Below are 27,571 nucleotides of genomic sequence, written 5' to 3'. Positions count from 1 at the left end.
TTAAGGAAATCACATTTTATTACATGACATTTATTCTGCATAGTGTGTGTTTATAAAAGATTTGACATAAATGTAAAATATAAAAAATCTGAGACTTTGTCCTGTGAAAAAGAGAGAAAATCTATTCCATTTTTACAAAAAGCAAATCTTTACAAATAAAAACAAAAAGGGCATTATGTCAAAATATATGTCACAACTGCATGTATACATAATTAATGTAAAAACAAAGAAGATGGTCGGACAATAAAGCATCATAAACACCATCCTTGAATATCTGAGTTACACCTTTCTGATTGAGTCTTAAAAAAGTAAAAATCAATCTAACTTAATAATGACAATACATGCTCCAACAATTACAGCAGCAGAAAAATGATATAAATACATGTAAGTTGTCACCAAAGTGAAATATAATATATTAACATTGGAGCTTTATTTGATGTGAAGTTCTATCTCTCTTATTTCCACTTTTGACATCTTTGGCCCATAACCCACTATAGTGAATTTTTGGATGTGCGTATCTTTGTGGCAATACAAGCTGTTTTGAATCTCTTGAAGAAAAGTGCAAATTATGCATTACCTGCTGCAATATGCAAAGGTTTTGCTGAAGAATATTTATATATATACATTGACAGCAAATAAAAAAACATTTTAACAAAGATGAGATAAATAACCTGACGCCTCTAGTTCTATTTTTCTTTCTTGTTTTTGTTGCCATTTTATGTAAATGTTCTGGTTTAAAAGGATCCAGTTTCAGTATTCAAATATTGCTTAAAGATGGATTCACCTAACAGAGTTAAATTTTGGCAAATGGTTTCAAGTGAATAACGTCCTCTAAGGGATGTTATTCCTGCAGGTAACGATGAGGTCATTTCTTGTCAGCCAGTGGAAGCTGCTCTGTCGGCTCAAGGTAATTATCTGCAGGCACGCAACAGACTAACCGATTTGAGGTTGGCCCCCCGACTCTATGCACACCCCTCCAGCTTCCCTCACCCCCCAACCTTGTGCTTTACCATCTTCCTCTCATTTGACATGCTCACCAGTTGTAAAATGGTCATATTTATCTTACTAATCATTCTCACTTTGCATTCCACTGAAGCTTTGGGGTTCATATAGAAAGTAAGGCAAGACTTTCATTGAAACATGGAGTCATCCAGACTAATGACTTGCAGAAGAGTTCTCCATCTCTTCATCTGAGGGAAGATAAACCAGATCAGCAGCAGCTGAGGACCGTAGACTTTTTATGTTGCATGCAAAGCAGAGAAAGTTGTCTCAACAGTAAAATGCTACCCTCTAGTGTCCAAACAATCTCACAAATCTTATATAACCAAAAAGGTGTTTGACGGTGCACTAGGACATTTTCCTGGAACCAGGATAGTTTTCCAGAGCAGTTATTTGCCCCACTTTGTTTCCGCCGCAGGTAAAAGGACTTCTAATTCAATCATCTCATTTTAAACTTGTCTAAGTCTGATATTTTAGCTTTAGCAGAAAATAAATAAACTTCTACTTTCAACAGTCTGTAGAGACAAAAGGGGAATATTCAAAGCTACACAATTTAAACGATCACAACCTCTGTGGTCATTGATAGATTGAAAGGAGCGCTGCAGCTGAATTTGTGTGGGTTTGTATGTGCTCACTTCCAACATGTGGCTTTGAAAAATAAATATCGATTTTGAAGTCAAGTAACCATGGTGCTGGTATTAGCATAACTGAAGACCAGTGTACAAAATATAGCATATTAAGTAGTAATGTCCTTGTGGTATATTTATGTTCACAGAGAATTAAAATATCCGTTATGTTTACAGAAAAGTTCTATGGATTGAAAAATATTGTTATCAGCAGAAAATAAAAATAATATATTCAACTGGTTTTTAACTCAAAAAATCCTGAACTGAAGTACTTTTGGCATTAGATTTCAATTTTGCCATAATACATTTCCATGTTCACGATGGTGAGAGAAACAAAACATTGAAAAATTAGGAGCTTATGCATAAGGAAATGTGATGGACATATTCTCTGTGGCGCGGCTGCTGTTCTTGGATAGTTTTCTGTCCTCTGGACGAATTCTGCTGGAGAAGTAGTAATAAACGAACAAGAAGAATCCTACAAGCACATAATGTATTGGTTATTTTTTCTTTTCAGACATTTAGTCTGAAATTGAAGAGGTTCACTTTCAGTTCTAGGCTTACCTTGAAAGGAGTTGAGGATGGTAAAGATGTAGTAGGAGGGAAGGAGCAGAGGGCCGTAGCTGAAAAAAGCAAATCCCCAGCTGATGCCCAAAAGGCAGAAAAGACCCAGAAGAGAGAAAAACCTTTTCTTGGTAGAAATTTTGTCCCTGTTGTCTGCTTTAGATGCAAATTTAGTGATCTGCACTACAGTTACAAGGAATACGGTTAAAGTGAAGATGAACACAATTCCATAGTAACCAATGTTCACTCCTAAGTGTAATGTAGAGTCAGTGATCCAACACCTGGAAGTCATGAGAGAGATTTGATTATTTTATAATCTGAAGCATAAGTATGTGACTTAAATTATCTTCATAAGATCCTTACATGTTTACTGAAGTCCCATTATTATCAGAAATTTCCACGTTACCATAGTTACTAGAGGCAAGAAGTCCAATCACAATCAGAGCGGGAATGACTAAACAGAGAAAAAACACATTTTCTTTTAGTGATTATAATCTGCAGACAAACAAATCACAGTAAATTTGAACTATTTGGAGCTCTCACCCCATCCCGCGATGCAAATCTTGCATATGTAATATTTTATGTCTGTGGAGATCTGGTGTAGATTGAAGTACAGGTGCAAGGCCTGCATGAAGAACCATGTGAATGTGGCCAGCATGCTGTAGTGCAGAGCCGCTGCCATCACCACACAAGCTGCTAAGACCTTCAGTTTCGCGATTGACTCATTTATCAAGAAGCAAAGGTTCAGGAGGAACAGGGCGACAAAGAGATTCATGAGGATCTTTACAGCCTCACTGGCTTTATTTTTCCTGTGAAGCAAATTGGTTTGTGTTAACAATACCCTTCTATAAGTAGAATTTAAATCAAAAGCAGACCTTTTTTTCTTCTTTTTTTTTACCTTACGAGAAAATGCATGAAGAGAGTCACACCCAGGAAGAACAAGGATATGCCACAGCCAGCTTTTGTGATTTGGGTCAGGGTTTTCAAGTCAGAATAACTAATATTTTTATTCCCTGGTGACTGGTTTAAACAACAATATTTGCTTAGTAAACATGAAAAATATACATGGTGTTCTTAAAAAATGCATAAAAATGACTCACCATAATAAGAGCAAAGAAGGTAAGGTGAGAGCATTGGCATATGACGCTGCTGTTGACTTCCATTGTTTTGCAGCCATCTGTAATCCAGTTGTGTGCGCCACCTGGTGGCCAGTAGGGATCAAAGTAATTAGATATGACTGAAATGTACCAGAAAGGTGAGAAAGATGTGGGAGAAAGTTCAGCACTTCTTCACATATCTGAGTTGTTGTGCATATAAGAATAATGCAGTGGCCACTCACAAATAAAAAGCAGGTGTAACAATATAAGTCTCTAGTGCATGTATTAGACTACACAATATAAGAAAATCAATGGCAATATTATCATTAAATACTGTATTGACAATATAATTTAAAATAAATCAAACTTTTGCTGACTCCTGTCTTTCTCATCTGTCTTTAAAGTAACAACTCTCTCTGTAGGAGGGAGAGGAGTCACAAAGCAGAGGCAGTGTGTTTAGATCCCACAGTGCATGAAGGTTTGGGACCAATGCACCAAAGAAAATGCACATGTAAAAATTCATCTTGCACTATCTTAAACTGGGAAGACATGATGCACATAAAACACATCTGAACATCTCAACAACAACCAAAATACATCATGTTATATTGCTATATAATATACATACATATACACACACAGTATATATATATATATATATATACAGTATATACAGTATATACATACATACATACATATACATACATAAGTACAGTGTTGGCTGATAAATAGAAGGAAGCCAACTAACCAGACTAATATTTCTTTAATATCACATGCCCTTTTACATTAAAACATCTGACAAAAGAAGAAAAGGAAAGGTTTCATTAAAATCTTGAATTTAATTTCCTGAGACATTAAATTCAACTCTTCATCCCTGAGACAAGCATATATGGATGGATGGATAAACACCTTCTTGGTGAGTCAAATAAGCTAAAATCTAGAAATGGCATTTGTGAGCCTCTGCTTAGAAACACAATAAGACTCTTGAACCAACCTGGCTGGTTACTTCTCCCATCCCATGAAACGCAAGAAACACTCCGTCCAGTCTGTAGTGGAACAGACGAAGAAATATCTGAACTCTTATTGTGTCCAACAAAAGGTTATTCTGAAAGTGTTTAGCATCTCTTACCGTATTCACGTTACTGAACTGAATATTGATGGTCTCTGAAAGGTTAAATATGTTCACTCCCATCTCAATCCCCAGGATTTGATTATTAAAAAAATAACTTGTTGCGTTGATCTGTTAAGTGTAAAACACTGTTATGAATGGACTGATGAAAAAACTGCTGGTTCTAAGGGAACCAGCAGTTATCTCAGCTATTTTATTTAAATAGCTGATCCTTTGTTTTACCTTAGGAATTTCTGGAAAAAGCAAAATTCCAATATAGGAGCCATTTTTCTTTACGGCCATTTCACTGGCTTCTTTTGGAAGATGAACTGATAGAGTGTAGTCTGTCGCCAAATTGTTGCTTTCTGATAAAATCTATAACAAACAGATTATTACAAATACATGTGTACTGTATCATGGCTGATGATGTGTTTTTTTTTCTTGTATAAATAAGGCTGTGTACCTTTACATCTCCATTTGATGCGAAGACAAAGTTCTTGTTATTCTGATTTTGTTGTGTCAGTTTAGCAAACACTCCTTGAATTTTACCAATTGTGATTCTTGCTGTGGTCCTATTGCCCATTAACTCCGCAATAATATTAATTTTACTCATGGTATTTCTGTAACATAAAATGAGATTTTCATCAAAACATAATTATATGTCCTGACAATTTAACACTCCTTGTAATGCAGCATCTACTACTGATTATGATATTCTTAGGTCATAGAATTTATTGACAGATATACTTACGCTGCATTCTCAGCATTCTCAGTTTGATTCTGTTCCTTAGAACTAAAGTTCGGGTTATTATCTAGCGACATACTGGACAGAGGTGTTGAAGAAGTGGTAGTGCTTGATGCAGCAGTAGTTGGGCTTGATGTTGTAGTGCCCGATGTTGCAGGTTGTGAGGGCTAGTTTGAAACAAAGATTTTTATATGTGCAATATGTCAGTTATTTCTTTACAAAGAATTACAGAAGTGATCTTACCAAAGCATAAATTGGGATTGATGTTGTAGTACCCGATGTTGCAGGTTGAGAGGGCTAGTTTGACACAAAGGTTTTTATACGTAAAATATGTCAGTTATTTATTTGAAGAGAAAAGACAGAAGTCATCTTACCAAAGCAGAAGTTGGGCTTGAAGTTGTAGTCCCCGATGTTGCAGGTTGAGAGGGCTAGTTTGACACAAAGGTTTTTATATGTGTAATATGTCAGTTATTTATTTACAGAGACATGACAGATGTCATCTTACCAAAGCAGAAGTTGGGCTTGATGTTGTAGTCCCCGATGTTGCAGGTTGAGAGGGCTAGTTTGAAACAAATGTTTTTTATTTGTGTAATATGTCAGTTATTTCTTTGAAAAGAAATTATAGAAATCCACTTACCAAAGCAGAAGTTAGGCTTGATGTTGTAGTCCCCGATGTTGCAGGTTGTGAGGGCTAGTTTGAAACAAAGATTTTTATATGTGCAATATGTCAGTTATTTCTTTACAAAGAATTACAGAAGTGATCTTACCAAAGCATAAATTGGGATTGATGTTGTAGTACCCGATGTTGCAGGTTGAGAGGGCTAGTTTGACACAAAGGTTTTTATACGTAAAATATGTCAGTTATTTATTTGAAGAGAAAAGACAGAAGTCATCTTACCAAAGCAGAAGTTGGGCTTGAAGTTGTAGTCCCTGATGTTGCAGGTTGAGAGGGCTAGTTTGACACAAAGGTTTTTATATGTGTAATATGTCAGTTATTTATTTACAGAGACATGACAGATGTCATCTTACCAAAGCAGAAGTTGGGCTTGATGTCGTAGTCCCCGATGTTGCAGGTTGAGAGGGCTAGTTTAAAACAAAGGTTTTTATATGTGTTATATGTCAGTTATTTCTTTGAAAAGAAATTATAGATGTCATCTTACCAAAGCAGAAGTTGGGCTTGATGTTGTAGTCCCCGATGTTGCAGGTTGAGAGGGCTAGTTTGAAACAAATGTTTTTTATTTGTGTAATATGTCAGTTATTTCTTTGAAAAGAAATTATAGAAATCCACTTACCAAAGCAGAAGTTAGGCTTGATGTTGTAGTCCCCGATGTTGCAGGTTGAGAGGGCTAGTTTGAAACAAATGTTTTTTATATATGTAATATGTCAGTTATTTCTTTACAAAGAAATTACAGATGCCATCTTACCAAAGCAGAAGTTGGGCTTGATGTCGTAGTCCCCGATGTTGCAGGTTGAGAGGGCTAGTTTGACACAAAGGTTTTTATATGTGTTATATGTCAGTTATTTCTTTGAAAAGAAATTATAGAAATCCACTTACCAAAGCAGAAGTTAGGCTTGATGTTGTAGTCCCCGATGTTGCAGGTTGAGAGGGCTAGTTTGAAACAAATGTTTTTTATATATGTAATATGTCAGTTATTTCTTTACAAAGAAATTACAGATGCCATCTTACCAAAGCAGAAGTTGGGCTTGATGTCGTAGTCCCCGATGTTGCAGGTTGAGAGGGCTAGTTTGACACAAAGGTTTTTATATGTGTTATATGTCAGTTATTTCTTTGAAAAGAAATTATAGAAATCCACTTACCAAAGCAGAAGTTAGGCGTGATGTTGTAGTCCCCGATGTTGCAGGTTGAGAGGGCTAGTTTAAAACAAAGGTTTTTATATGTGTTATATGTCAGTTATTTCTTTGAAAAGAAATTATAGAAATCCACTTACCAAAGCAGAAGTTAGGCTTGATGTTGTAGTCCCCGATGTTGCAGGTTGAGAGGGCTAGTGTAAAACAAAGGTTTTTATATGTGTTATATGTCAGTTATTTCTTTGAAAAGAAATTATAGAAATCCACTTACCAAAGCAGAAGTTAGGCTTGATGTTGTAGTCCCCGATGTTGCAGGTTGAGAGAGCTAGTTTAAAACAAAGGTTTTTATATGTGCAATATGTCAGTTATTTCTTTGAAAAGAAATTATAGAAATCCACTTAAAAAAGCAGAAGTTAGGCTTGATGTTGTAGTCCCCGATGTTGCAGGTTGAGAGGGCTAGTTTAAAACAAAGGTTTTTTATTTGTGTAATATAAAAATTACAATTTATTTGTGTAATATATAGTGTCATAGCTCGTAGCGTGGAGGACAAGATGGCGCCGGTGTGTATGGCTGCGTGTCTGTCATTCTCTCGTTTGATCATGTTGGTACTGTTTCTGACCTGTGTCATTTACGAAACTGAGTCTCTGCTGGTGTATGATCGCAACACACTACTAGACCTCCAACCTTTGGTCCAGGATATGATGTTATTTGATGTTGCTGGCCAACAATCCCTGCCCCCGCTTTTGTCGGAGATTCCGAGTCACCTGTTCCGGGTTCCTGCGCTGCTTCCACGGAGGAGACGTCGTCGTGGTAGACGAAGCGGCCGGCTGGTGAAGCTGAAATTTTATCTGACGCACTGCTCTCCTTTTACCCGATCATCGTATGGATCATTTTTAGGCTCTCGGGTGCCTCGGCGTTTCTTGGATCCCGTTGATGTCTGCTTGGTGCCCGTGGTCGGCGTTGAGGCCCCACTGCACCGCCGCCCTTGCCTTTCCCGGCTCAACATGCGCCGACAGTGTCTCCAAAACCTGAGACCGCTGTGTCGGGTTTCCCGGCTTGTCGAAGCCCATGATCCAGTTCCTGTCAGGATTGGTCTGGTAAACGCCAGATCGCTTGGGAATAAAACTTTTATTCTTCGGGACTTTTTTAGTCACCAAGACCTGGATTTCCTGTGCGTGACTGAGACGTGGTTGAGTGTTGGTGAGTCCAGTGCTCTATCTGAGCTTTTACCAGCGGACTGTTCTTATTTTAATTCACCACGGGCTTCGGGAAGAGGGGGAGGCACAGCGACTGTTTACAAACAGGACTACAGATGTAAGCAGTGTTTTCTACAGACGTCTTTCCCCAGCTTTGAGTTTACGGCATTTGAGATGAGACACGTAAACCCAGTTTTCTGTGCTGTCGTCTACCGGCCCCCCAAATATAATAAGGATTTTATAAACGATTTCTCTGACTTTTTATCTGGGATTATAACTAACTATGAACATGTTCTTATTGTTGGAGACTTCAATATACACGTGTGTTGTCCTGATAAACCTCTGGTGAAGGACTTTTTAAGCCTTCTGGACTCTTTTAATTTGGTGCAGGCTGTATCCAGCCCAACACATGAGCACGGACACACACTGGACCTGGTCATTTCCTGTGGTCTGCCTGTGACTAACCTGGAAATCTGTGACTCCGTGTTCTCGGATCACCTGCCTGTTTTATTCAATGTCAGTTTGACACCAATTGCAGTTAAAACTCGCGCTGCTGCTCGGCGCTGTCGGATTATTAACCCTTCCACTGCCACTCAGTTCTCTACTGCCTTTCTTCAGCTTCTCCTGATGTGTGTGATGATTTTCTGCATTTTTTTATTGAAAAGGTTGGTAGTACCAGGGCTCTTATCACAGCTCCTGACTCTGACCCCTCTGTTTTGGTCCCTCGCTCGGCTGCTTTCGATCAGTTTGTGCCTGTGACTGTCGCACTTTTAGAGGACGCGGTTGGCCATATTAAGCCATCAGGCTCCCCTCGTGATCCTGTCCCTCCACGATTTTTTAAAGATATCTTATCTAGCATAGGGCAGCCTGTTCTTGCAATTATAAATAGCAGTCTGTCATCAGGTGTGGTCCCTGCTAGTTTTAAACATGCAGTAGTGCAACCACTGCTTAAAAAACCTGGCCTTGATCAAACTGTTCTGGCTAATTATCGGCCTATTTCGAAGCTGCCTTTTCTTTCTAAGGTTTTAGAAAAACTTGTGTACTGTCAGCTGAAACAGTTTTTAGATTACAATGGCATTCTGGAGGTTTTCCAGTCAGGTTTTAAAACTCTTCATAGCACAGAATCTGCTTTAATAAGAGTTTTTAATGACATCCTTCTTTCATGTGGTTCTGGTAACCATGTTGTTCTGATTTTACTTGACCTAACTGCTGCCTTTGATACAGTAGACCACGACATTTTAATATCACGATTAAACCACGTTGTAGGTATTGGTGGCACTGTTCTTAAATGGTTCAGGTCTTACCTGGAGGAGAGAACAATCTCGGTCAAGATTGGTGACTCTGAATCATCTACTGCTTCAATGCCTTATGGCGTCCCACAGGGCTCCATTCTGGGCCCACTGCTTTTCTCTCTTTATTTACTGCCTCTGGGTTCTGTCCTCAGGAAACATGGGATTTCGTTTCATTGTTACGCTGATGATTGTCAGATTTATTTGCCCCTGAAGCAAAAGGATGTACATTCTATCAAACATCTCCTGGCATGTCTAGGTGATATTAAAGCTTGGTTGGCCTTGAACTTTTTAAATTTTAATGAAAACAAAACAGAGGTGATGGTGTTTGGACCCAGTGGCTCCTGTGAGTCCTCCTCTGTTGACCTGGGACCCTTGGAGGTTTATTTTAAACCTGTTATTACAGATCTTGGTTTTAAGGTGGACAGTGATTTTAAATTGGATAGCCAAATCAGAGCCGTGGTTAAGTCCAGCTTTTATCATTTAAGGCGATTGGCGTCAGTGAAATCTTTTCTTTCCAGGCAGCATTTTGAAACAGTGATCCATGCTTTTATTTCAACTCGATTGGATTACTGTAACGCACTTTATCTGGGAGTTAGTCAGTCGCTGCTCTCACGTCTGCAGCTAGTACAGAATGCTGCTGCACGACTGCTGACAGGAACTCGAAAGAGGGAACACGTGACCCCTGTCCTGGCCTCACTTCACTGGCTGCCGGTATATTTTAGAATTCATTTTAAAATTCTTATGTTTGTTTTTAAATCACTACATAATCTTGCCCCGGCTTACCTCTCTGAGCTTCTTCACCCATACATACCTTATCGGTCTCTTAGGTCCGCAGATCAGCTGCTTTTGGAGGTACCGAGATCAAGAAGGAAGCTCAGAGGGGACAGGGCTTTCTCTGTCATGGGCCCCAAATTATGGAACAACTTGCCTTTGCAGGTCAGGGAGGCCCCTTCACTGTCCACTTTTAAAGCTCGTCTTAAAACCCATCTATTTTATTTGGCTTTTAACTCTAGCGGGATCTAGTTTTAAATTGTATGTTTTTTTTTTTTTTGTTTTTGTTTTTAAACTGTAAGTTTTTATTTTATGTTTTTTTTATTGTTATGTTGTGTTTTGATGTACAGCACTTTGTATCAGCTGTGGTTGTTTTAAAGTGCTTTATAAATAAAGTTGGTATGGTATGGTATGGTATGGTAATATGTCAGTTATTTATTTACAAAGAAATGACAGATGTCATCTTACCAAAGCAGAAGTTGGGCTTGATGTTGTAGTCCCCGATGTTGCAGGTTGAGAGGGCTAGTTTGAAACAAATGTTTTTATATCTGTAATATGTCAGTTATTTATTTACAGAGACATGACAGATGTCATCTTACCAAACCAGAAGTTGGGCTTGATGTTGTAGTCGCCAATGTTGCAGGTTGAGAGGGCTAGTTTGACACAAAGGTTTTTATATGTGTAATATGTCAGTTATTTGTTTACAAAGAAATTACAGATATCATCTTACCAAAGCAGAAGTTGGTCTTGATGTTGTAGTCCCCGATGTTGCAGGTTGTGAGGGCTAGTTTGAAATAAATGTTTTTATATCTGGAATATGTCAGTTATTTATTTACAGAGACATGACAGATGTCATCTTACCAAACCAGAAGTTGGGCTTGATGTTGTAGTCGCCAATGTTGCAGGTTGAGAGGGCTAGTTTCAAACAAATGTATTTATATGTATAATATGTCAGTTATTTCTTTACAAAGAAATTACAGTTGTCCAGCAAACATGAATAGTTCACACATGATCTTACCAAATAACTTTTTTGATAAACTGAGCTGCTTGATGAGTTTAAATGCGAGGTTGTAAGCCAACTGTCATTGTCTGTTGTTCTGGGAAAAGTGCTGTTGCTTGTACTTTTGGAAGCCTAGTTCATCAGAGGTCATATTTATTATTTATTTTGTTGATTGTTGTTCAAAAATAAGAATTACAGAGGCAAACTTACCAAGTGAGTTGTTTGTGCAAAAGAACTGCTTAAGTTGCTGATATTGGGGCTTGTTTCTTGACCTTCTGACTGTGCAATCCCCATTGAAATGTTGTTGTTTGTAGGTGATGATGTCTAGTGTATAAAACGAATTATTAATTTTGATGTGTGTAATATTTCTTAGTTTTCAACATTAACTAGAAATCACCTTACCAAATATTTTTGTGACACAGAACTTGTTGAGTCACTGAAATTGGAGGTTGTGAACAAATGATCTGCATTTGTTGTTCCTGATGAAGTGCTTTCATTTGAAGGTGGTGACGTCTAGGTCATAAAAGATTAAAGTAAGTTTTTATTATTGAAACAATAATTGTTTTTGAAGAAAAACAATTGCACATATCATCTTATCAAAATAACTTATGAGAAGCATAACTGTTTGAGTTTGAAGTTGTAAGCAAAGTATTTTGACTTGCACTCACCGATGATGTGGTGTCATTTGTACGATTGGAAGCCTTGTTCATAAAAGAGCAACCTCAGTTTGATGTGTGAATTATTGTCTTTCAGAAATAAAAATCATAGAGATCAATTTACCTCATTACTTGTTGGAGAAGCGGATTTTTTGGAGGTGCTGATATTTTGGCCTGTAAAACCATCTTGGTTTGTTGCAGTTGTTGAAGTGCTTTCAGGTGGCAATGTCTAGTTCATAATAGATTATTTAAATTTTTCATGTGTGAAACATTAGTTATTTACCAAACATGAAAAGTAGAAAAACAACTTTACCAAGTGACTTGTTTGAGAAACAGAACTACTGGAGCTGTTGAAAGTCCCGCTTGTAGACAAACCATTGTGGTCTATATTCCCTGATGAATTGATGCTGTTTGTACTTTCTGAAGCCTAGTTCACAATAGATTGTATTTTCAATTTTATGAATTACTAATTGTGCACCAAACAAGGAAAATATGGAAATCGCCTTACCAAATAACCTGTTTGAAGACCAGAACTGCTTGAGCTACTGAAAGTTGGGCTTGTAGACAAACCATTGTGGTCTGAAGTGTCTGATGAAGTGATGTTTTTTGAGATTTTTGAGGCCTGGTTCATAAAAGAGTATGTTTACAATTGATTTGTGAAGTATTAATTGTCTTTCAAAATAAGAGTTACATAGATTCTTATACCTCATTACTTGTTTGAGAATCGGAACTGCTGGAGGTGTTGAATTTTGGGGTTGTAAACAAAGTTTCTTGGTCTGTTGCACCTGATGAAGTGCTTTCATTTGCAGGTTCTGACGTCTAGTTCAGAAAAGATTGTTTAAATTTGTAATGTGAAACTTTAGTTGTCCAGCAAACATGAATAGTACACAAATGACCTTACCAAATAACTTTTTTGATAAACTGAGCTGCTTGATGAGTTTAAATTCGAGGTTGTAAGCCAACTGTCATTGTCTGTTGTTCTTGGAAAAGTGCTGTTGCTTGTACTTTTGGAAGCCTAGTTCATCAGAGATCACATTTCTTATTTATTTTGTTGATTGTCTTTCAAAAATAAGAATTACAGAGGTCAACTTACCAAGTGAGTTGTTTGTGCAAAAGAACTGCTTAAGTTGCTGATATTGGGGCTTGTTTCTTGACCTTCTGACTGTGCAATCCCCATTGAAATGTTGTTGTTTGTAGGTGATGATGTCTAGTGTATAAAACGAATTATTAATTTTGATGTGTGTAATATTTCTTAGTTTTCAACATTAACTAGAAATCACCTTACCAAATATTTTTGTGACACAGAACTTGTTGAGTCACTGAAATTGGAGGTTGTGAACAAATGATCTGCATTTGTTGTTCCTGATGAAGTGCTTTCATTTGAAGGTGGTGACGTCTAGGTCATAAAAGATTAGAGTAAGTTTTTATTATTGAAACAATAATTGTTTTTGAAGTAAAACAATTGCACATATCATCTTATCAAAATAACTTATGAGAAGCATAACTGTTTGAGTTTGAAGTTGTAAGCAAAGTATTTTGACTTGCACTCACCGATGATGTGGTGTCATTTGTACGATTGGAAGCCTTGTTCATAAAAGAGCAACCTCAGTTTGATGTGTGAATTATTGTCTTTCAGAAACAAAAATCATAGAGATCAATTTACCTCATTACTTGTTGGAGAAGCGGATTTGATGGAGGTGCTGATATTTTGGCCTGTAAAACCATCTTGGTTTGTTGCAGTTGTTGAAGTGCTTTCAGGTGGCAATGTCTAGTTCATAATAGATTATTTAAATTTTTCATGTGTGAAACATTAGTTATTTACCAAACATGAAAAGTAGAAAAACAACTTTACCAAGTGACTTGTTTGAGAAACAGAACTACTGGAGCTGTTGAAAGTCCCGCTTGTAGACAAACCATTGTGGTCTATATTCCCTGATGAATTGATGCTGTTTGTACTTTCTGAAGCCTAGTTCACAATAGATTGTATTTTCAATTTTATGAATTACTAATTGTGCACCAAACAAGGAAAATATGGAAATCGCCTTACCAAATAACCTGTTTGAAGACCAGAACTGCTTGAGCTACTGAAAGTTGGGCTTGTAGACAAACCATTGTGGTCTGAAGTGTCTGATGAAGTGATGTTTTTTGAGATTTTTGAGGCCTGGTTCATAAAAGAGTATGTTTACAATTGATTTGTGAAGTATTAATTGTCTTTCAAAATAAGAGTTACATAGATTCTTATACCTCATTACTTGTTTGAGAATCGGAACTGCTGGAGGTGTTGAATTTTGGGGTTGTAAACAAAGTTTCTTGGTCTGTTGCACCTGATGAAGTGCTTTCATTTGCAGGTTCTGACGTCTAGTTCAGAAAAGATTGTTTAAATTTGTAATGTGAAACTTTAGTTGTCCAGCAAACATGAATAGTACACATATGACCTTACCAAATAACTTTTTTGATAAACTGAGCTGCTTGATGAGTTTAAATTCGAGGTTGTAAGCCAACTGTCATTGTCTGTTGTTCTTGGAAAAGTGCTGTTGCTTGTACTTTTGGAAGCCTAGTTCATCAGAGGTCACATTTATTATTTATTTTGTTGATTGTCTTTCAAAAATAAGAATTACAGAGGTCAACTTACCAAGTGAGTTGTTTGTGCAAAAGAACTGCTTAAGTTGCTGATATTGGGGCTTGTTTCTTGACCTTCTGACTGTGCAATCCCCATTGAAATGTTGTTGTTTGTAGGTGATGATGTCTAGTGTATAAAACGAATTATTAATTTTGATGTGTGTAATATTTCTTAGTTTTCAACATTAACTAGAAATCACCTTACCAAATATTTTTGTGACACAGAACTTGTTGAGTCACTGAAATTGGAGGTTGTGAACAAATGATCTGCATTTGTTGTTCCTGATGAAGTGCTTTCATTTGAAGGTGGTGACGTCTAGGTCATAAAAGATTAGAGTAAGTTTTTATTATTGAAACAATAATTGTTTTTGAAGTAAAACAATTGCACATATCATCTTATCAAAATAACTTATGAGAAGCATAACTGTTTGAGTTTGAAGTTGTAAGCAAAGTATTTTGACTTGCACTCACCGATGATGTGGTGTCATTTGTACGATTGGAAGCCTTGTTCATAAAAGAGCAACCTCAGTTTGATGTGTGAATTATTGTCTTTCAGAAATAAAAATCATAGAGATCAATTTACCTCATTACTTGTTGGAGAAGCAGATTTGATGGAGGTGCTGATATTTTGGCCTGTAAAACCATCTTGGTTTGTTGCAGTTGTTGAAGTGCTTTCAGGTGGCAATGTCTAGTTCATAATAGATTATTTAAATTTTTCATGTGTGAAACATTAGTTATTTACCAAACATGAAAAGTAGAAAAACAACTTTACCAAGTGACTTGTTTGAGAAACAGAACTACTGGAGCTGTTGAAAGTCGGGCTTGTAGACAAACCATTGTGGTCTATATTCCCTGATGAATTGATGCTGTTTGTACTTTCTGAAGCCTAGTTCACAATAGATTGTATTTTCAATTTTATGAATTACTAATTGTGCACCAAACAAGGAAAATATGGAAATCGCCTTACCAAATAACCTGTTTGAAGACCAGAACTGCTTGAGCTACTGAAAGTTGGGCTTGTAGACAAACCATTGTGGTCTGAAGTGTCTGATGAAGTGATGTTTTTTGAGATTTTTGAGGCCTGGTTCATAAAAGAGTATGTTTACAATTGATTTGTGAAGTATTAATTGTCTTTCAAAATAAGAGTTACATAGATTCTTATACCTCATTACTTGTTTGAGAATCGGAACTGCTGGAGGTGTTGAATTTTGGGGTTGTAAACAAAGTTTCTTGGTCTGTTGCACCTGATGAAGTGCTTTCATTTGCAGGTTCTGACGTCTAGTTCAGAAAAGATTGTTTAAATTTGTAATGTGAAACTTTAGTTGTCCAGCAAACATGAATAGTACACATATGACCTTACCAAATAACGTTTTTGATAAACTGAGCTGCTTGATGAGTTTAAATTCGAGGTTGTAAGCCAACTGTCATTGTCTGTTGTTCTTGGAAAAGTGCTGTTGCTTGTACTTTTGGAAGTCTAGTTCATCAGAGATCACATTTATTATTTATTTTGTTGATTGTCTTTCAAAAATAAGAATTACAGAGGTCAACTTACCAAGTGAGTTGTTTGTGCAAAAGAACTGCTTAAGTTGCTGATATTGGGGCTTGTTTCTTGACCTTCTGACTGTGCAATCCCCATTGAAATGTTGTTGTTTGTAGGTGATGATGTCTAGTGTATAAAACGAATTATTAATTTTGATGTGTGTAATATTTCTTAGTTTTCAACATTAACTAGAAATCACCTTACCAAATATTTTTGTGACACAGAACTTGTTGAGTCACTGAAATTGGAGGTTGTGAACAAATGATCTGCATTTGTTGTTCCTGATGAAGTGCTTTCATTTGAAGGTGGTGACGTCTAGGTCATAAAAGATTAAAGTAAGTTTTTATTATTGAAACAATAATTGTTTTTGAAGAAAAACAATTGCACATACCATCTTATCAAAATAACTTATGAGAAGCATAACTGTTTGAGTTTGAAGTTGTAAGCAAAGTATTTTGACTTGCACTCACCGATGATGTGGTGTCATTTGTACGATTGGAAGCCTTGTTCATAAAAGAGCAACCTCAGTTTGATGTGTGAATTATTGTCTTTCAGAAATAAAAATCATAGAGATCAATTTACCTCATTACTTGTTGGAGAAGCGGATTTGATGGAGGTGCTGATATTTTGGCCTGTAAAACCATCTTGGTTTGTTGCAGTTGTTGAAGTGCTTTCAGGTGGCAATGTCTAGTTCATAATAGATTATTTAAATTTTTCATGTGTGAAACATTAGTTATTTACCAAACATGAAAAGTAGAAAAACAACTTTACCAAGTGAATTGTTTGAGAAACAGAACTACTGGAGCTGTTGAAAGTCGGGCTTGTAGACAAACCATTGTGGTCTATATTCCCTGATGAATTGATGCTGTTTGTACTTTCTGAAGCCTAGTTCACAAAAGATTGTATTTTCAAGTTTCTGAATTACTAATTGTGTACCAAACAAGGAAAATATGGAAATCGCCTTACCAAATAACCTGTTTGAAGACCAGAACTGCTTGAGCTACTGAAAGTTGGGCTTGTAGACAAACCATTGTGGTCTGAAGTGTCTGATGAAGTGATGTTTTCTGACATTTTTGAAGCCTGGTTCATAAAAGAGTGTGTTTACAATTGATTTGTGAAGTATTAATTGTCTTTCAAAATAAGAGTTACATAGATTCTTATACCTCATTACTTGTTTGAGAATCGGAACTGCTGGAGGTGTTGAATTTTGGGGTTGTAAACAAAGTTTCTTGGTCTGTTGCACCTGATGAAGTGCTTTCATTTGCAGGTTCTGACGTCTAGTTCAGAAAAGATTGTTTAAATTTGTAATGTGAAACTTTAGTTGTCCAGCAAACATGAATAGTACACATATGACCTTACCAAATAACTTTTTTGATAAACTGAGCTGCTTGATGAGTTTAAATTCGAGGTTGTAAGCCCACTGTCATTGTCTGTTGTTCTTGGAAAAGTGCTGTTGCTTGTACTTTTGGAAGTCTAGTTCATCAGAGATCACATTTATTATTTATTTTGTTGATTGTCTTTCAAAAATAAGAATTACAGAGGTCAACTTACCAAGTGAGTTGTTTGTGCAAAAGAACTGCTTAAGTTGCTGATATTGGGGCTTGTTTCTTGACCTTCTGACTGTGCAATCCCCATTGAAATGTTGTTGTTTGTAGGTGATGATGTCTAGTGTATAAAACGAATTATTAATTTTGATGTGTGTAATATTTCTTAGTTTTCAACATTAACTAGAAATCACCTTACCAAATATTTTTGTGACACAGAACTTGTTGAGTCACTGAAATTGGAGGTTGTGAACAAATGATCTGCATTTGTTGTTCCTGATGAAGTGCTTTCATTTGAAGGTGGTGACGTCTAGGTCATAAAAGATTAAAGTAAGTTTTTATTATTGAAACAATAATTGTTTTTGAAGAAAAACAATTGCACATACCATCTTATCAAAATAACTTATGAGAAGCATAACTGTTTGAGTTTGAAGTTGTAAGCAAAGTATTTTGACTTGCACTCACCGATGATGTGGTGTCATTTGTACGATTGGAAGCCTTGTTCATAAAAGAGCAACCTCAGTTTGATGTGTGAATTATTGTCTTTCAGAAATAAAAATCATAGAGATCAATTTACCTCATTACTTGTTGGAGAAGCGGATTTGATGGAGGTGCTGATATTTTGGCCTGTAAAACCATCTTGGTTTGTTGCAGTTGTTGAAGTGCTTTCAGGTGGCAATGTCTAGTTCATAATAGATTATTTAAATTTTTCATGTGTGAAACATTAGTTATTTACCAAACATGAAAAGTAGAAAAACAACTTTACCAAGTGAATTGTTTGAGAAGCAGAACTACTGGAGCTGTTGAAAGTCGGGCTTGTAGACAAACCATTGTGGTCTATATTCCCTGATGAATTGATGCTGTTTGTACTTTCTGAAGCCTAGTTCACAAAAGATTGTATTTTCAAGTTTCTGAATTACTAATTGTGTACCAAACAAGGAAAATATGGAAATCGCCTTACCAAATAACCTGTTTGAAGACCAGAACTGCTTGAGCTACTGTAAGTTGGGCTTGTAGACAAACCATTGCGGTCTGAAGTGTCTGATGAAGTTATGTTTTCTGACAGTTTTGAAGCCTGGTTCATAAAAGAGTATGTTTACAATTGATTTGTGAAGTATTAATTGTCTTTCAAAATAAGAGTTACATAGATTCTTATACCTCATTACTTGTTTGAGAATCGGAACTGCTGGAGGTGTTGAATTTTGGGGTTGTAAACAAAGTTTCTTGGTCTGTTGCACCTGATGAAGTGCTTTCATTTGTAGGTTGTGACGTCTAGTTCAGAAAAGATTGTTTAAATTTGTAATTTGATACTTTGGTTGTCCAGCAAACATGAATAGTACACATATGACCTTACCAAATAACTTTTTTGATAAACTGAGCTGCTTGATGAGTTTAAATTCGAGGTTCTAAGCCAACTGTCATTGTCTGTTGTTCTTGGAAAAGTGCTGTTGCTTGTACTTTTGGAAGTCTAGTTCATCAGAGATCACATTTATTATTTATTTTGTTGATTGTCTTTCAAAAATAAGAATTACAGAGGTCAACTTACCAAGTGAGTTGTTTGTGCAAAAGAACTGCTTAAGTTGCTGATATTGGGGCTTGTTTCTTGACCTTTTGACTGTGCAATCCCCATTGAAATGCTGTTTTTTGTAGGTGATGATGTCTAGTGTATAAAACGAGTTATTGATTTTGACGTGTGTCATATTTCTTAGTTTTCAACATAAAATAGAAATCACCTTACCAAATATTTTTGTGACACAGAACTTGTTGAGTCACTGAAATTGGAGGTTGTGAACAAATGATCTGTATTTGTTGTTTCTAATGAAGTGCTTTCATTTGAAGGTGGTGACATCTAGGTCATAAAAGATTAAAGTAAGTTTTTATTATTGAAACAATAATTGTTTTTGATGAAAAACAATTGCACATATCATCTTATCAAAATAACTTATGAGAAGCATAACTGTTTGAGTTTGAAGTTGTAAGCAAAGTATTTTGACTTGCACTCACCGATGATGTGGTGTCATTTGTACGATTGGAAGCCTTGTTCATAAAAGAGCAACCTCAGTTTGATGTGTGAATTATTGTCTTTCAGAAATAAAAATCATAGAGATCAATTTACCTCATTACTTGTTGGAGAAGCGGATTTGATGGAGGTGCTGATATTTTGGCCTGTAAAACCATCTTGGTCTGTTGCAGTTGTTGAAGTGCTTTCAGGTGGCAATGTCTAGTTCATAATAGATTATTTAAATTTTTCATGTGTGAAACATTAGTTATCTACCAAACATGAAAAGTACAAAAACTACTTTACCCAGTGAATTGTTTGAGAAACAGAACTACTGGAGCTGTTGAAAGTCCCGCTTGTAGACAAACCATTTTTATCTATATTCCCTGATGAATTGATGCTGTTTGTACTTTCTGAAGCCTGTTTAAAGAAGATTGTATTTTCAAGTTTATGAATTACTAATTGTGTACCAAACAAGGAAAATATGGAAATCGCCTTACCAAATAACCTGTTTGAAGACCAGAACTGCTAGAGCTACTGTAAGTTGGGCTTGTAGACAAACCATTGTGGTCTGAAGTGTCTGATGAAGTGATGTTTTCTGACAGTTTTGAAGCCTGGTTCATAAAAGAGTATGTTTACAATTGATTTGTGAAGTATTAATTGTCTTTCAAAATAAGAGTTACATAGATTCTTATACCTCATTACTTGTTTGAGAATCGGAACTGCTGGAGGTGTTGAATTTTGGGGTTGTAAACAAAGTTTCTTGGTCTGTTGCACCTGATGAAGTGCTTTCATTTGCAGGTTCTGACGTCTAGTTCAGAAAAGATTGTTTAAATTTGTAATGTGAAACTTTAGTTGTCCAGCAAACATGAATAGTACACATATGACCTTACCAAATAACTTTTTTGATAAACTGAGCTGCTTGATGAGTTTAAATTCGAGGTTCTAAGCCAACTGTCATTGTCTGTTGTTCTTGGAAAAGTGCTGTTGCTTGTACTTTTGGAAGTCTAGTTCATCAGAGATCACATTTCTTATTTATTTTGTTGATTGTCTTTCAAAAATAAGAATTACAGAGGTCAACTTACCAAGTGAGTTGTTTGTGCAAAAGAACTGCTTAAGTTGCTGATATTGGGGCTTGTTTCTTGACCTTCTGACTGTGCAGTCCCCATTGAAATGCTGTTTTTTGTAGGTGATGATGTCTAGTGTATAAAACGAGTTATTGATTTTGATGTGTGTAATATTTCTTAGTTTTCAACATAAAATAGAAATCACCTTACCAAATATTTATTAGACATGGAACTTCTTGACACAGTGAAATTGGAGGTTGTAAACAAACTATTTCTGTGTTGTTTCTCATTAAATGCTATCATTTAATTGTGGTGATGTCTACTTTATAAAAAAAATTACATTTTTCATCTGTGAATCATTAATTGTCTTTGAAAACATTACAATTCTTGACATCATCTTACCATATAGGTTTTTTAAGAAACAGAAATTGTTGAGTTGCTGAAATTTGAAATTGTAAACAAAGTCTTACAATTTTTGTAAGACTTTGCAAGAAGTCTTTTAAGAAACAGAAATTGTTGAGTTGCTGAAATTTGAAATTGTAAACAAAGTCTTATGGGTTGAACTCCCTGATCACGTGGTGTTGTTTGTATGAATGAAAGCCTAGTTCATAAAAGATTGTATTTAGTTTTGATGTGTGAAGTATTTTCTTTCAAAAATAAAAATTACAGAGGCTAACTTACCAAATTTCTTGTTGGAAAAACAGATCTGTTTGAATTGCTGACATTTAGGGTTGTTTGTGGTCTTTCTGTCTGTACAGTCCCTGTTGAAGTGCTGTTGTCTTTAGGTGGCAATGTCTAGTGTATAGAAGATCATATTCATCTTTTTCATTGGTTAATTATTACCTGTATCTTCCAAACATAACAATTTCAGAGATCAGCCTAAATAAATTACCTGTTCGAGAAAAATATCTGCTCAAGTGCCTGAAAGTTGTTCTTGCAAATAAACTTTCTGTCTCCGCGTTCCCTGATGGATAGCTGTCATTTGTAGTTTCGGAAGCCTCGTTCATAAAAATTGTATTTAAACTTAATTTGTGAAATTTTAGTAATTTTTCTCAATATTAAAATGACAGAGGTTGATGTACCAAATAACTTAAAAATAAAATAAAAGTATAGGTTGTAAACAAACTATTTTGTCCTGTAGTTCCTGATGAAATGCAGTTGTCGTAGATGATTGGCTATAAAATATTGTAGGAATGCATCAATATAAGAATTTGAGCCAATATTCGATACAACTATTGTTGGTATTGCTGATAATTAATATTTATTGATATTAGACATACAGTATTATGTGTATTTTACACCATTTCGACACCTTGAAAACACGACCACAATGTTTACCTCACCATTGTTCTCTACTTCAGCTTAACTTTCCACAATCCTTCGCTCCATCACTATCACTTGACCAAAGGAATACCACATAACTAACCTCCTCCATTCCAGAAACATATGGAAACAAGTTGGAAATGAATATCAGTTGTTGATATTGTTCCAGTTTTGTACCACTATGTTTAAAAATAACTAATATCAGTCAATGCTGATGTTAATACAGTTATACCATGCACCCCTACCATATTGTATTTGTTTTTGATCCGTGAAATATTAGTTCTTTCAAAAATAAAAATGATCAGAATCTTACCATATCACTGATTTGAGAAACTGAACTGCTTGAGGTGCTGAAATTTGAGGTTGTGTTAGCACTTTCTGGTTGTGCAGTCCCTGATGAAGTGCTATTGTTTGTAGGTGGTAATATCTAAGTATAAAAGTTTTTCTATAGTTATACTTTGATGTGTGAAATACTAGTTCTTTCAATAATAAAAATGATCAAAATCTTTCCATATCACTTGTTTGAGAAACTGAACTGCTTGAGGTGCTGAAATTTGAGGTTGTGTTAGAACTTTCCGGTTGTGCAATTCCTGATGAAGTGCTATTGTTTGTAGGTGGTAATGTCTGGACTCTAGAGTATAAAAAATGTTTTATACTTATTTTTAAAAATAATTTTATGTGTGAAATACTAGTTGTCTTCTAGAAATAAAAATGACCAAGGTCATCTTACCACATTAGTTGTTAGAGAAACCAAATTGCTTATGGTGCTCCAGGATGCAGTAGTAGTTTCCTTGTTGTTTCGACAAGATTTGATCCTGAATTTTGGCCATGTATCTATTTATATGAAAACATTAATAAATGTTTCTAGTAAACATTTATCAAAGGCTTACTAGAAAATTCTTCAAAGGCACTGATATGAAATACCTTCACATATCAGTTTCTCAGATGTTGAATTTCCAAACAGCTGATCCAGGCCAAGTCTAATGGTCAGTCCACCTTAAAATGCAAGAAAAAATAAAGTTATAAACTTTACAAAATATATGTAAAGTAACTTTGCATGCAAATGTACATGAAGAGAAAGTGCCTTGCATATAAGTCTTCATACCCCTTGAAAATTCTCTCTCTTCAGACCCAAATGTAGTTTACTGGGTTGTTAAAGTGGACAAAAATGATGTGTGGTTTATAAACTTGATAAATAATGAGATCCAAAGTGCTGTTTGCACATGAATCCCCCTTCACTATAATATTCTTAAATAAAGTCCTGTACAATTCAAATGCCTTTACCTAATTAGTAAAAAGTGTCCACCCATGTATCTTAGCATAAATCCAATTGTTATGTGTAGGCCTCAGAAAGACAAAAATGCTGATGGACAAACTTCTTCTCAGAGACCATAGAACAAAGCAGATAGACAGGTCAAAGTAAAAGTAGCAGAGAAGTTTAAAAGCATTATTAAGTCTAAAATAGAACCTCAGACTTTGAAAATCTCACAGAGCATTGTTCAGCGATGTTATGTCATGTGAAGATATAGTATGGCACAGATAAAAAAATGAAGATTTTAACAATAGCAAAAGTGCAGGGAGACCAGGATTCAAAAATATTTAAGTTCTTTTATTGAGGAAAACAATGCAACCATCTGTAAAGTATTCTAATCTGTAAAGTTGTGGTAAGAATGCGACTTTAAGAATGCATTCTTAAATTTGTGGTAAGAATGCAACCTCTGGGACAGAGGTTCACCTTTCAGCAGAACAACAGCCCTAAACATGGAATCAAGGTCCGATCATATTCATATGTAGGAATATACTGATCAAAATCCAGAATGCAATTTTTTTCACTATAATTGCAGTCAAAGCAGACTTTTAAATTTTTGTTTAAATAAAATTGAAAACCGCATCACTTTATTCCAGTGGTATACTTCCTGTTGCTTACCACTCAAAATCTCAGTAAAATACAATTTTAATTTGCAAGATTTGTAAGATAGAAAAGGTTCATGGTGGTAACATAAACATTTTTGATAGTTCAAGGGGTATGGATACTTCAGGCATTGTTTGTGCCAAATCTGTGTTCGTGACTTTACCCATTTTTAAGCAGTTGTGAATGTTCAGCATTAAACCTGAAACAAAGTATAAGAAAGACCCTTTGCATAAAGAGAGAACATTGACATTGAAAACAGCAAAGACATGTAATTATTTTCAAGGGACACTCTCCCTGCTTTAGTTCAAAAAGAACTTCATAAACAGTACCTTTTGAGTTGTAGAACGTTGATGGCATACATGAAAAATTATATGTTGGATTCTGTAACACAACAACATCTTGGTTGCGTAATGCTGCTTCACTCAGCGTTAGTCTGTAACAATCACCAGCCAAACTTATTTTGGGACTGCAGTCGAAATCTTTACTTAAGCAACAACCTGAAAATACAATAACATATCTGTCAGCAATGCTGTGCCTGCTAATTGCTGACCAGAAACTAAATTAGGTTTATTAGGATTGGCTCAAGTTGATAACTCGCCACCACAACATTCTGATATATACAAATACATATCTACAGCTTCTCAACTTGTATTATTGTACTGTATTAAAGCCGGGCTGATGACACTAGAGTTTAGTTTAATGCAAGGGGACAAGCAATCTCCAGTTCCTAAAATCAAAGTTGGCACTGTAAAAAACAGCATCAACTAGTTCTCAAAAAACGTTATCTCAATTCATGAAGACATTCAACAACATGGACAGACACAAACACTTATTTAAGAAGATGGATACATTCATGATCACATTGAAGAAAATAATAATATTTGGCTACTGCACCTGCATTATTTTGCTGGAGGTTGAAACACAGCCTATTTCCATTCTCATTTATATAGACAGCATCTGCAATATAGAAAAATACCAAATGCAAAACATTTAATTTGGTTTTTCACTGTAACTGTTCTTGTAAACACTATTGTCACTGTAAATCCAAGCTCACCTGTTGGAAAAGTAGTATTGAACGTAATATTTTGAGGAGAAATAAACAGTATGTTTTTCATCCTGGTTCCTGTCTTGGTGCCTGCAAAGAAACAACACTTAAAAACATAGTACCAAAACTAATTAAAAAGTATTTGTTGAAAGAAAATAATTGTAAATGTAAAGAATTATATGATCTCAATTCAACTTTTATTACTTACATAAAGCTTCACAAAAATGGTCCTGGAGCAAAGTTGCATAAAGTAGAGAAAGTTTCACAACAGCAAATATCCATCGAGTGTTTACAGCCAACTCTGTCATAATTCAAAGTAAGTAGGCAAGATTGCATTAACAAATAACTTGACTACAGCTTGACTTTTTATATTTTAAGTCCCACTTAAGTGTGTAGCTGCTTCTGCGACATGGTTTAGATCAAAAATGGTATTGTCTGGCGTTATCAAAACAGAAACCTGTTGTGGCATCATTGCCATTCAGTCTGTTTTAATTTGCAAATTTAAGCATGACTACAGAGTCTGTGTTGTCTATTTTTGGGGGTTTTTGGTGTCTCGCAGATGCCAGGATTGCAATGCAAATGTTTTGGATTATCATCAAAGACCTCATTTGATTTCTATTATCCAAGAATCCGCCTCTAAGAAATCCAGTTTTTCTATTGCACATAATTGTTTGTAGTGCTGCTTATGTTCCTTATCTGTTCCTTGTCATAGCAAAATAAGCATTTTTAAAAGAAATAGATTTCCACAGTAGACAGGTCTATAGTCTATGTAAATTTGCACTGGGGTTGTGATGGAACATTAATAAATCTAGCAGAAAAAGACTTTGCGTTGATGGTTGCATAATGGTCAAATAAATTGTTTTTATTGCATTGTACCAATCTGCATATATCAATCAATCAATCAATCAATCAAATTTTATTTGTATAGCACATTTCAGCAGCAAGACATTTCAAAGTGCTTTACATCATTACAAACACAGAATCACAATGCAATATAGAAAGAATCATTAAGTCATGTTACATCAATAAATTTGTAATTTATTACATTTCAAATACAATTCTAAACAGGTGGGTTTTCAGTTGAGATTTAAAAGAAGTCAGTGTTTCAGCTGTTTTACAGTTTTCTGGAAGTTTGTTCCAAATTTGTGGTGCATAGATGCTGAAAGCTGCTTCTCCTTGTTTGGTTCTGGTTCTGGGGATGCAGAGCAGACCAGAACCGGAAGACCTGAGAGGTCTGGAAGGTTCTGGAATGTATTGTGGTGCTAAGCCATTCAGTGATTTATAAACTAACAACAGTTTTTTAAAGTCTTTTCTTTGAGCTACAGGGAGCCAGTGGAGGGACTTTAAAACTGGTGTTATGTGCTCTATCTTCCTGGTTTTAGTGAGAACGCGAGCAGCAGCATTCTGGATCAGCTGCAGCTGTTTGATTGATTTGTTGGACAGACCTGTGATGACGCTGTTGCAATAATCAATACGACTGAAGATGAACGCATGGATGAGTTTCTCTAGATCTGGCTGAGACATTAGTCCTTTAATCCTGGAAATGTTCTTCAGGTGATAGAAGGCCGACTTTATATTAAAGCCAACCATGCCATGAATACTTTGGAAGTTGTCGTACCGCAAGAGAAGTTTGTATAAGCTCTTTTTTCTTACTACAAACATGTACATTTTATGGAAGTGGTCTCTAAATTGATTAAGCTTGAATTGCCCTCCAATCTTTCTATCCTTGGGCTTTAATAGGTGGCCTTATTTTTATATTAAAATAAAAGCATTGTTCACATCCTTGCACTGGCAATAAATATAATTGCATTACCCATTCATCATTTATTCTGCTGATCTAAGAATCTGACAGAACCCCCGTCTCTGTAGGGCACAAACATATTTTAAGATTTGAATATAAAGATTGGACTGCCAAAAAATGCTGTTTTCTAAAAAACGATGTGATGAGTAATACAAGTCAAACATGTATTTTTCTAGCACATAGATGGCATTTTTTGTTTCATTTATATGATAATGCCATCTACCTTACACATTTAATTAAAAGTAATGAATCTCTAACAAATCCACTTGTTAGAGATCCATTTAACCCACTGCAGGGGATCTGAATTTACTAACTTTCATTGACAGAATAAACCTACTCAGCACATCCATGCCACAGCTTGAGCCTTGCGTGATCACATTTTCAGAGTTTCCTTAAAAGTGGTGCAATGCAAATGAAGTAAGCAAATTCCTGCCAAAGTTTGAGAGCACCTGTTTGCATTTTGGATCTCGCTGCAGAGAAAGGCTTAATTCATAATTGAACAAGAGGACAGTTGTGTTTGGAGTAACATGTGAATTACAGTGGAATCAGTTGTGAAAACAGCAATGTCTCCCTGACCTGCTAAAAAGCATGATAAATGCATTAACGGTATATTCACTCATGACATGCATATAATTCACATTGCCGTAGTTATTTGCCCATTTTTTTAAAAAAGTGGTCACATTTCAATGTTTCAGATCATGAAACATTTTTTTACATCAGGAAACGATGCCCTGAGTAAATTCTGGTTGTATTTATTAAGGCAATAAAACTTTCCAATCCAGTCTGGCACTAAGTGGAAAAAGTAAGTGGGCCATAAACCTGGCTGTGCCATTGTAGGCAGTAACAACTGCTATTACATGG

General features: G+C 35.7%; 1 protein-coding gene across 1 annotated transcript; it reads right to left on the bottom strand.

Annotated features, from left to right (window-relative positions):
- Positions 1-25,310, bottom strand: LOC111612263 (serine-rich adhesin for platelets-like). Its single transcript, XM_023353029.1, has 87 exons — positions 25,118-25,310; positions 24,919-24,999; positions 24,759-24,821; positions 24,194-24,361; positions 24,028-24,063; positions 22,877-22,948; positions 22,683-22,786; positions 21,311-21,424; positions 20,648-20,761; positions 20,260-20,373; positions 20,063-20,176; positions 19,869-19,982; positions 19,680-19,784; positions 19,568-19,600; positions 19,302-19,412; positions 19,110-19,223; positions 18,918-19,031; positions 18,722-18,835; positions 18,525-18,638; positions 18,330-18,443; positions 18,141-18,245; positions 18,029-18,061; positions 17,763-17,873; positions 17,571-17,684; positions 17,379-17,492; positions 17,183-17,296; positions 16,986-17,099; positions 16,791-16,904; positions 16,602-16,706; positions 16,490-16,522; positions 16,224-16,334; positions 16,032-16,145; positions 15,840-15,953; positions 15,644-15,757; positions 15,447-15,560; positions 15,252-15,365; positions 15,063-15,167; positions 14,951-14,983; positions 14,685-14,795; positions 14,493-14,606; positions 14,301-14,414; positions 14,105-14,218; positions 13,908-14,021; positions 13,713-13,826; positions 13,524-13,628; positions 13,412-13,444; positions 13,146-13,256; positions 12,954-13,067; positions 12,762-12,875; positions 12,566-12,679; positions 12,369-12,482; positions 12,174-12,287; positions 11,985-12,089; positions 11,873-11,905; positions 11,607-11,717; positions 11,415-11,528; positions 11,223-11,336; positions 11,066-11,119; positions 10,935-10,988; positions 10,804-10,857; positions 10,673-10,726; positions 7,217-7,270; positions 7,086-7,139; positions 6,955-7,008; positions 6,824-6,877; positions 6,692-6,745; positions 6,561-6,614; positions 6,429-6,482; positions 6,297-6,350; positions 6,166-6,219; positions 6,035-6,088; positions 5,904-5,957; positions 5,774-5,827; positions 5,642-5,695; positions 5,511-5,564; positions 5,380-5,433; positions 5,143-5,303; positions 4,855-5,011; positions 4,635-4,766; positions 4,413-4,523; positions 4,278-4,329; positions 3,287-3,387; positions 3,085-3,206; positions 2,730-2,995; positions 2,550-2,640; positions 2,187-2,467; positions 1-2,100 (listed from the first exon to the last, which is right to left on the bottom strand). The coding sequence occupies exons 1-87, from the start codon at positions 25,215-25,217 to the stop codon at positions 1,982-1,984; spliced, it is 8,385 nt and encodes a 2,794-aa protein (XP_023208797.1). The 5' UTR covers positions 25,218-25,310; the 3' UTR covers positions 1-1,981.
- Positions 25,311-27,571: the final 2,261 nt, after the last annotated feature.

Source organism: Xiphophorus maculatus, chromosome 19 (genome assembly GCF_002775205.1).
Source record: "Xiphophorus maculatus strain JP 163 A chromosome 19, X_maculatus-5.0-male, whole genome shotgun sequence".
In the NCBI taxonomy this organism is placed as follows: Eukaryota; Metazoa; Chordata; class Actinopteri; order Cyprinodontiformes; family Poeciliidae; genus Xiphophorus; species Xiphophorus maculatus.
This window is presented reverse-complemented; position numbering and strand designations above follow the sequence as displayed.

Coding starts and splice junctions, on each gene's coding strand:
- LOC111612263 (XM_023353029.1), bottom strand. CDS start 25,217: ATGACAGAGTTGGCTGTAAACACTCGATGGATATTTGCTGTTGTGAAA. Junction 12,288..12,368: donor GTCTTCAAACAGGTTATTTG/GTAAGGCGATTT, acceptor ATTGTGAACTAG/GCTTCAGAAAGTACAAACAG. Junction 6,615..6,691: donor CAAGCCTAACTTCTGCTTTG/GTAAGTGGATTT, acceptor GTGTCAAACTAG/CCCTCTCAACCTGCAACATC.